This window comes from Momordica charantia, assembly GCF_013281855.1.
Source record: "Momordica charantia cultivar OHB3-1 chromosome 11 unlocalized genomic scaffold, Mcharantia_2.0 BLBB01000011.1, whole genome shotgun sequence".
Lineage (NCBI taxonomy): Eukaryota > Viridiplantae > Streptophyta > Magnoliopsida > Cucurbitales > Cucurbitaceae > Momordica > Momordica charantia.
In genome coordinates, this window is record NW_028275159.1 from 22,248,686 (window position 1) to 22,259,698 (window position 11,013).

The window sequence follows — 11,013 nt, forward strand, 5'->3', positions numbered from 1 at the left end:
ATGCACTTCGAACTCATCCCACCCCGTGCGAGGACGTGGACCTATTACGGAGGGTCTTGCTTTCTTCACCTACAATTGACGGCGTCCTACTAACCTCAAAGCAATATTTGAGACTATACAGGTTATCTCATTTCTACCTTAGAGGTTTTCATCATTGGAGGAGAAAGAGCTAGCAAAGAAGAACTTCTCTATCTAGGTACTTTTGCTTTTTCTCATTTTTTTCTGTTTTTTTTTTGTTTAATTTCTCGTTATAGTAATATAGCAAAGTTACTTTGTGATACTTGTTAGATTTTAAACCCATAGCCATGCCTCCTACTTCTTTTGTCAACTGTCTCCGATCCAAATTGGAAGGTCAATGAAACGAGCGGCTTCCACCACTGAGTCAGACGATTCGTCTGGGACGACCAACTTGCCATCCTGCCAACATTGTCGGATAGACGGTTCTTCCCAGGATGGTTCTCTCCCCCATTTTGCCTCTCAGGGCTCGTTGGCTCGACCTACGCCTCCATTTACCTCTGTTCGATCTCGACCCCCAGTGGCACCTTCAACTACAGTCTCTTCAGGTACCCTACAAAACTATTCTCTTCCGAGCGTGCCTTTTCCCACCTTTGGCTTCTCAAGGCCTTACACAGCTCCTACTCCCCTATTGACCATGAGTAGAATGGGAGGAAATATGGGGGAAGATAGGTCAACTTAACATGCGGGGGGAATTTACTATTGACGATCCCGAACGTAATATTTGCCAAGGGCTCTTTGATTTGCAAAGGGCACCATCCTCTTACACTTTAGTAGTGTTAGAGATTTGACTTTGTAGTGGCTATCTTTGCTTTCTTTTGTACTTATTGTATTGCTCTTGCTTTTGTTGCACTGAATATGAACATCGTGTACCATTTTCTTTAATCTGAAAGGTAAATTTTTATTCATGATACATAACATTCTCTTTCCCTCTTTCCCTATGCATGTCTTATGGATAATACAACTTTAGATGTTCTATGTTCCATGGGTGAGCTAGGGCTTTTCCGTTGAGTTGGATAGATAATAAATCCTAAGTTGTGCTAGTTTGGTGCCATTTATAGTCCTTCCCATCTTGGGCCAAGTGCTCCATCGGTATGGTTTTTGGTACCAGACAATACCTTACAGAGAACGCAATCTCCTACTTGAAATGTTTGAGGGTCAAAATTAGGTATTGTACCATTGTGAACTGTGTTCCTTGCATAAGACCATTCGTTTGTTTGGCCTCATCTTGTGTAGTTCTTCTAATAGGTCCAACTGAATTTGTAATAACTCTTCATTAGTGTTAGGATCGTAATTTTCCAGTCGAGAAGATGTAAGCCCTATTTCGACCGGGATTACTACCTCCTCACCAAAGGCTAGAGAAAAACAGGTTTCTCCTGTGGCAGTTTTGATCGTTGTTTGGTATGCCCATAGGACACTGGGAAGTTCTTCTGCCCATTTTCCTCTTAAGAAATCTAGTCAGGCTTTCAGGCATCTCTTTATAATTTTGTTCAGTGCCTCGACCTGGCTGTTTGATTGAGGATAATCAGGAGATGAGCGAATCTGATGGATGCCTAACTGGTCGCAAAAGCCTCTAAAGCTTGAATTATCAAACTACCTCCCATTATCAATGACGAAGGCGTAGAGAATATGTTGGTGATTGACTTAGTTTAATATTCTACCGCTGCCACCGCGTACATAGTTTGTCTCTTTTCTTGTGGAAGTGATCCGATCAGGTCTATTCTTCACTGGGCGAAAGTATCCAAGGCCCGGTAATAGAGGCTAGAGGTTCTATTGGGTGGGGATAGGAGCAATTCCTTAGCAGCGATCACATTGGGTATATTTTCTAGCGTAGAGGAGAGAGAAAGTGTAGATGTGGACGGTTCCTCAAGTAGAGGAGAGAGAGAGTGTGTGGATGGGAGACGTTCAACTCACGAAGCCCACAACCAACAATACCCAATCTTTTGTTTTGTTCTTTTGGTGCAATGATTTTCTTTGTTCGTTTTCAAGACATTTACTGTTAATTCCATAACCGAGCTTTTCGACAACATAAATGTGAATATAATTAAGACAGAACAGTGGCTTTAATATATTTACACGATATTTCTACAAAATCCAAAAAAGTAGCACTCCATATACACACACATTTAAAACTCAAAACAATTATGAAAAAACCCACGACAAAAAAGTAGGATATACTGCAACCAACACGCACGAACTGATGTTTTTTCTTCTCCATCTTCAAACATAAACATATATATATATATATGTTTATAATCTTAAAGTGAAGAGAAGCTTGAAGTTTTCCCTGCTGGTTGGTTTCACTTAGAGATTAATTAAGAGTGGCAAGCCGCTGTATATTGAAAGGGTAAGCAACAGTTTGGTCTCCATTGAAAGCCCTTCTTGCCATGATGATGTTGACTCTTTGAGTTGGATGGAAAGCATCCCAAAACACATATTGCTCTCGATTCAGACATGGCATCTGGAATGGCAGACATGTTATTTGCCCCCTGTTCCTTCCGATCCCACAGCACCCATGATCTGCCACTGTGAATCCTACGTTGTAAACCCGAATTCCACTAAGTAAAGTGGTAAGGATCCCATATTAAAAAAACATAATAAAGGTTTGTAATATAAGTGAATTATTCTTCTAATTGCTAATTGATTTTGAGATGGAATCCATGAAATATTAATATGGTATCAGAGAGAAAAAAAACTCAAGCATCAGTTCAAAAATGGAATCCGATTGGTAAACTCGAAAGAGGTATTATCTTGAGGGATATGTTAAGGATCCACGTTGAAAAGATGATACGTTAATAAAATATAAGTGGGCTACTCTTCTCATCACCAATTGGTTTTGAAATAGAACCCATACATTTTTTTTTTGTTAAATTAGCATTCGAGTCCCGATTGGAAAAAACTACAACTTATCTAAAATGCTTACCATAAGCCATAGGGTTGGCGAGAATATCTTGAAACAGGCGAGCAATGTTGATATAAGTGAATCTCGAACCAGGAAGATTGGTGTTAAGGTTGTCGATCATCGTTCTAACGTTTGCATTAAAATCTCGACCCAACTGATTCACTTCTTCTAGGCATCTTCCATCAGAGCTCCGAGCTAACATGTTGGGAATGCAGCCCATTATTCCGATGCCGGGGATGACGAACTTCCGAGCTCCAAGGTTGTAAAGCCTCTGGAAGAAACATAAAAAAAAAATTAAATTTACCATACTCTATTGGCTTTTAAGTGTTTAGGTCTTGTAGAGATTTAAGAGGAGAGATTTATTAGTTTAAGCTTTTGAGTTTAATGGTGATTTAATACGGTAGGCCGATTGGAACCATCGAGAATCTTACAGTGAGCTGCTGAGTGTAGCGTTGAACTAAGAGATCAGCAAACTGGCGGCTGGTGTATTGGAATCTGGTAGGGTAATTGGGCATGAGGTAGTTGTTGAGGTAGTCGTTGCTGCCCATTCCGACGAAGAATATGCAGCGAGCCACCACCGGAGCCACCGTGGCGGCGCCGAGGTTTCCAGTTATTTGGTCGAGGGTGTTCTCGAAGTTCCTTATCTGTTGATTGAAGGGTATGCGTCCGATCTGCACATGGGGCATGTAGTAAAGTCATCCATGGAAATTAAAATCAGTCTAAATTAATCTACAAATTACAATTAATTAATCTCTGGAACCATTAAAGTTTTACTCTCATTGATCAATTTTGAACTGCTTTTAATTTTATTAAATTAATCGTTTTTAGTACAATAAACGTGAGAATTGATATTGAATCTCCAATCTCAAGAGATTGAACAAGATACTTTAACTCCAATGTTCATGTTGAGCTTATCAAATTATTCTATTTCAGTGAACGTTAGATTATACTTTTGTGAGCTAAAATTACTCTATTTTCCCTCGCAACATGACAGATTAGTACGAATGAGAACAAAAATATAGAGAGAAATAGAGAAGAAAAAGAAAAAAAAGGGAAAAAGTCTATCATCTCTATTTTTCGCCTCCTATACAAATATTCGTATTATTTCAAAAGTTTTAAAACGTTTCGACTTATTTTATTATTTTTTTATTTTTGGTTCAAAATAATGTAATGAGTATCTTACAAAGTTTCTTCCGGTAATATCAAGAATTCCGGACGCCGCCGATGCATAATTCAGTCCACGTAATGGCCCCATTACCGGAGCTGTGCTCGGAGGAATTAAAGGAAGCCCTAGCAGCTTCGCTGCACACATGCATTATTAATTATTCACACAACACCCATCAAAATCAAAATTAAAATCAATTTTATGAACAAATTTAAACGCTTAATTAATATATAATATTTAATTGTTTTACTTTTCCTATTGGAATACTATTTTTTTATCTTCCAGTTTTATTTTAGTCAATTAACTGATTTTCTATTAGCTAAATATTATGTTGTGGTCTCGTTGCCCAAACTTTTGTATTGTGTTGAACTTTTTTTTTTTTTTAATATTAATTTAATCATTTTTTAATCATAATTTTTTTCCCCTCTAAAGTGCAGCCCCAACTGACAAGGGTTAGGATATTTGGCATCACGTATCATATGATATTGTGTTCAAGTAAAAATCTTTAGGTCTACTGAGTCCTATTTTATGATTTTATGACGGCAAGAAAATGTCCATTTTATCCCTACCTTTAAAAGGGACAATTTTGCTAATTTCATTTTTATTTGTATCTTATTTATTTCTATCATAATTTTGACCCGTATAAATTTGTATTAAAAGTCCATTGTGATGTTAAAATTTGAGATCAGAGGATGTTTTGGTTTGGGTGACCAAAATGAACAATTTTAAAATACCGAAAATTGTTTTTAAACAAAAAAAATTACTTTATGAAAAAGATTTCCCAAACAAAAAAAAAATGCAGAGGCCAATTTTTCTATGTAACTTTCTTTTGTTCTTGATGCAAACTTTTTAGAGAGATGAAATATGAAAGAATATTATATATTTCATATACATACCTATTTCATCAACAATGGTGTATCCATTAGAGAAACGACCAGTAGGGCCACCAACGAAATCAATTCCATAAGGGAAGTAATTGGCTCTTGCAAAAGTGGGAAGATTGTTGTTATTTCCATTATCAATTAGAGAGTCTCCAAATATGAACATGGCAGGCACCATCGGCCTCCTCCATCCTCCGCCGCCACCTCCGCCGTATGTGCTCTCATTTTGGCCGGGAGCCGCCGCCGCCAGCAAAATTACCATTGCCAAAACAGCCACCATTGACGATAACCTCAACTCAGCCATGGATTCCTGTGCTATAATAATTTCTCTCGCTGAGAAAGACAAAAGGATTGGTATTTATAGGACGAACAAGGCGGTGGGTTGCAAAAAGTAATTTAATGAACTCCACCTGTCCTTGCCTTTGCATATATGGTAGTAATGAATTTGTAAACTTGGCTAACTTATATGTATGCATGTTTGTGACACCCGGCCCGAGTGGATATAGGTGCACTTAAGGGAGCACGGACAACGAGTGGCTCCTGACATGCTTTGTTAAGCGAAGGAAAATACATAAATGAATCAACACCGCATCGAAATGAGAGGACGTTTTCTTAGATGGAGAAATATATTCACGAAAACATACATTGTTGTAGGCTCAAATATGATATCGCCCGTGGGAAAATCTCTGAGAGACACGTGGGTTGAGGGTTGAGTCCGGACCCGATAGTTCGAGGTAGGAAAGCTTGTTTGTCATTAAGATGAACAATCCTGTTTGTTCATTCTCCTTGGGCAAAGAATAACGACCAGCGGGGTATTCATTAATATTCGATGGAAGTATGTTCTCTGTGTTTAGAGCAACGAAAGTATGATTTAGTAAATAGAGTATTTCTATCACTAGTCGTAACTCCTTGCCAATAGTACAACCCAAATCTTATGTGGTACGTTGTCCCAAAATGCTCCTCTATAAAAGGAGGAGAGTTCAACTCTTTTCAAAAGAATAATGCAAAACATCTTGCAAAATACACTTGCTCTTATCTTAACTCGTCCGAACTGATTTAGGCATTAGAGTGTATACATGAGGCAGAGCACCACACATTGAGTTTCAATCTTGAAGGTCATGGATTGCCAATCTCCAACGACTATGTCAGCAGGCTAGATTTCGACATCAATAACACTACCTAAACACATTATTTTGTGGTCCATGCATTTACCAAAATATCCCTACTTTAACTAGCTTCTAAAAATGAATGTAGGTTCAAAAAAATTATAATTTTAGAGACCAAATATATTATTTGGTTGGTTGATATACATTTTATTTTTCAATTTTATTAAATAAACTTTACAAGTTCCTAGGTATCAAAACTTTTAGGTAAAATATCTCTGTAAATAATAATAAAAATGATCGACTAATCACTGGTAAGGAGGAACCTTGTATTTAACCCTTAAATATTTAATCACTAAAATATAGAAATGTAAAAGTAAGAAAAGTAATGAGTTACCAAATATTTATTGGTGATAAGGACAAGGTTCCTTATTGGTGAGGATCTAAGTATTTTCCAAATGACATTGTTGGAATTGAGATTATATTTGTATCTTATTTATATTATTATTATTTTTTAACATCAAATATCCACCTATACTATTTACTTAAATACTCAAAAAGTCAGAGCCCACAACCCATAAATTCATATTTGGAATTGTTTTAAATACTAAAGTTGTGAAAGATGAATATAATAAAGCTAATATGTGGATGTATTTGAAGCTATTTTGCCTTTCTGATCTGCCTTGATGGGCGAAGCCAAATTTAATAGGGAGAAGATGTGGCATGCTTTGGTGAGGTTGAGAATTGAAATGCTTATCTCCACAGCAAGTCAACTGGCTGAGATTGCATTAAAGGGTTAAGTACAAAAGTACCTAAGTTCTCAAATATTTACACTCTCGGAATTCATATGTTAATTACTAATTTGACCATGATATATTTTAAATAAATAAATAAATGATTTTCTAAAATTGGGGATCAAACTCATAATATCTTGGTTGAAGATATATGCCAATTACAGCTATACTATCAAACGCGATTCAATAAAAATAGGTATTGAGATTTGTTTCTTGTTATTTCAAATGATCAAACAACTGTATTTAACTACATCGTGCTCCTTTTTCACAAGGGTTTCTGGAAATAAAGAATATAAAAAATGGTAACAAATCTGTACACTTGTCAAGGAGTGACTGGAGGCAAACAATTTTGCAAAATTCCCTTTGCGATTAGGTTGAAGAAGACTCTATAATGGTTATGAGATGACACTTCTTCTAGAATGTTTACCATTGGAACCAGACGCTTCATTAGTATGCTTAACATCCCCCTCCAACGAGGGGGTAAATCAACTACCCTGAGTTTGCTACGTAATGCATGGAACTGGGAGTGAGAAAGCGACTTTGTCAGACAATCTGCTAGTTGGTCAACAGACGACACATATCAGACTTCAAGAGCACCCCGAATAACCTGGTCGCGTAAGAAATGGACATCAATTTCAATGTATTTGATTCGCGCATGAAACACAGGATTAGAATCGAAGGCACCGACACTTATGTTATTGCACCGTAAGGTAGGAACCGAAGGGAGACGCACACCAATCTCACCGAGCAATTGTTTTAACAAAACTATTTCAGTCGAAGCATGAGCTAACGCTTGGTATTCTGACCCGATACTAGATCGTGCCACAGTCGTTTGCTTTTTAGACAACCAAGACACAAGTGATACACTAGCCACAGATTTCCCATCATGAATATTTGATGCCCAATCAACATCTGAAAAGGCAGAAATTGAAAGAGTATCGCAAAGTTGAATAAACAGACCCATCGACTTAGTCCCGACAAGATATTGAAGCACACGCTTCACTGCACATCAGTTGGTTGCTAAGCTTATCAGTGCACATCAATTGGTTGCTTGAGATACCGATTGAAATGATTTACAATATAAGCAATGTCAGGACGGGTGTGTAAGATATTGTAGGCCCCAATCTTACTCCAATACAACGTCGGATCAGCCATTGGTTGACCATCAGAAAGAGACAAGTGTTTGCCCACAACAGAAAGAGAATGAGCAGATTTTAGATCCTCCAATTGAAGCTTAGATCATCCACATATTTTGATTGATTTATGACAAGTCCAGAGGGTAAGGAATGGACTTGAATACCAAGAAAATAACTGATAGCACTAAGATCTTTCAAAGCAAATTTGGTATCCAATTCAGAAACAAAGCTAGCAATTAAGCGATCATTGTTACCAGTCACAATCACATCATCGGCATACACAAGAATAATACTAGGGAGGTACCTTGGCGATAAATGATCAAAGACGTATTAGATTGTGACTTCATAAAACCCTAAGAGAGCAGAGCAGATTTTAGGGTGTTATTCTAAGCTCGAGGCACCTGCCGCAACCCATATGTAGCATTATCAAGTTTCAGACATACTGTGGATAACGAGAATCCTCAAAGCTAGGTGGTTGCTACATATACACATCTTCATTCTAGTCTCCCGTTCAGGAACGCGTTGTTGAAATGAAGTTGTCGGAGGACCCAACCATTGGTCATGGCAAGGGTGAGAGCTACTCGAATGGTTGAAGCTTTCACAACGGGACTGAAAGTTTCAAAGAAATCTATCCCGATATTTTGGTGAAATCCCTTAGCGACCACCTGAGCCTAGTAACGATTAATCGTGCCATCCGAGTTGCATTTAATTTGAAATACTCACTTACTGCCAACAACATTAAAAGAAGGAGAAGAAGGAATAAAATGCCACTTTTTTATTTCTCATGAAAGCCAGAAATTCGACCTCCATCGCTGCCTTCCATTGCAGTGTAGCCAAGGGATCTTTCACCCGAGATGGTTCAGTCAGAGTCCAATCTTGCGTAGTCGTAGTGACCCAAGTCTTAGGCTTAAAAATTCTAGTTTTCCCTTTCGTGATCATGAGATGAGACGGTAAAGGAGCCATTGGAGGAGATGGTGGAGGAGCGGGCAGCAGGTTTGGAAGAATGGGTGAATTTGATGATGAAGGTAGCAAGGGTGAAAGAACATCGAATTGGGGTGGCGGTCTAAGTGGGGAAGAGGGAGGAGAACAGAGCACGGGTGAAGGGTTTGAAGATGTAGGGGACACGTGTGGTGCTGGGTGGGCAAGTGGTTGATCTATTGATCTTAACATAAATTGGGTGTGAGCCATGTGAAGGAGGTTGAAGAGATGGGGGCTGATTATTGTGAGGTTGTGAAGTGTTGGACTGGGCAGTAGACAATGGTGAATTGGGCTGGGTAAGAGATAATGGTGAAACATTAGGTTGATGACATGGTGGTGGAAACCAAGTTAAAATAGATAGTGCTTGACACTGGTCAGACAATTTAATTGGACCGACTCCAAATCCAGAAGCAAATGGAAATTTGTCTTCATTGAATCGTACATACTGAGAAATAAAAATCTGACCTTCTGGGCTTAAACACTTGTGCCCTATGTGTGATAGGCTTGGGCCAAGAAAGACACATTTAGTAGTATGGAATTGAAATTTATGTGAATTGAACGGTCGAAGATAAGGAAAACATGCACAACCGAACATGTTGAGATCTGCAAAATTCAAATGTTTATAGATCAGTAATTCCATGGGTGATTTACCACTTAACACCAAAGCAGGAAGCCCATTATTTAATATCGTGACCGTAAGAAATGCATCCCCCAAAACTCCAATGGCATGGAGGCTTGGGCTAGTATTGTTAAACCCGTCTTCTATAATATGTTGATGTTTATGATCTGCCTGTCCATTTTGAGCAGACGTATATGGACAAGAGAATCGTGACTGAATACCCAGTTGAGAACAAAGATGATGCAGCCGATTATATTTTGCACCATTATCAGACTGCACCATTTTTACTACTCCACCAAATTTAGTTTTTCCCATGGCAATAAAATTATTAAATACTAAACGTACCGCTTTTTAACATCAACAGACATATCCAAGTGAAACGGCTAAATTGTCTAGGAAATGAACATAGTACCGATAGCCTTCTTTTGAAGTAACTGGAGCGGGCCCCAACGGAGCAACAATACGAGTACTTGATATCGGAAAAGGTAGAGAATGTAATTTACCAAATTGACATTCTTCACAAAAATTCAACTTATCATTTACTTTCACTATTAACTTACAATTAATTATAGTATCGAAAAATTTTTAGGACGGATGTCCAAGACGTTGATGCCAAAGAACTCTAGACACCACAACATTTACATCAGTATCTATATGAGGTAACGGTAAAGCAGAATGATCATAAGAACCGCTTGCCGACTCCAAACCGCTTTGAAATTAGTCTGAAGCTTTACCAATGATTGATCCTACTGTGTCTAATCTGTAAAGTCCATCTTTAAGGACCTCTTCAGCACCACCTTAACAAGACAAGAATTGGGATGAAATTCCAGATAAATATTATTATCCTGAGCAAGTTTAGACACACTGACAAGATTCTTTGGAATTTCAGGCACACATAGCACATTTCAAGATTAAGTCGTCTATTTTCAGAGATTAAACATGATTTATCGATATGAGAAATCAACAAGTTGTTTCCATTACCAACCGTTACCTTTTCCTTTCCTCAATATTTAGTAGGCTTGACAAAGTTATTACAATCGGACGCAACATGGTTTGAGGCTCCACTATCGACGTTCCAACTTGGGTCGATCACTATCTTAGGAGTTGCAACAAATAGATTAGTATTTTATGTTGCAACCAGGGCATGAGTGGTCTTACCTTGAAGGTTACCACCATTCTGTATAAACACCTTTTGAAGGTTGGAGCTATTGCCTTTGTTTTGATTCTAATTGGTTACCCTGAGAATTGTTTATCAAATCTATGCCAACACAAAAGGCAGAATGACCAGATTTTCAACAAACCTGACAAATTTGACGGTTGTTACCATTATTGTTCAATTTTCCTCTGCCCCGATTTCGGCCTCCCCCACCCCTCTGATTGTTGTTAAATTGTTTTCTCTGACTTCCATTTGAAGTTTTGC

General features: G+C 38.1%; 1 protein-coding gene across 1 annotated transcript; it reads right to left on the bottom strand.

Moving 5' to 3' along the window:
- Positions 1-2,042: 2,042 nt before the first annotated feature.
- Positions 2,043-5,279, bottom strand: LOC111012108 (GDSL esterase/lipase At1g71691). Its single transcript, XM_022286148.2, has 5 exons — positions 4,979-5,279; positions 4,101-4,219; positions 3,349-3,588; positions 2,939-3,188; positions 2,043-2,550 (listed from the first exon to the last, which is right to left on the bottom strand). The coding sequence occupies exons 1-5, from the start codon at positions 5,265-5,267 to the stop codon at positions 2,327-2,329; spliced, it is 1,122 nt and encodes a 373-aa protein (XP_022141840.1). The 5' UTR covers positions 5,268-5,279; the 3' UTR covers positions 2,043-2,326.
- Between the last annotated feature and the right edge of the window lie 5,734 nt (positions 5,280-11,013).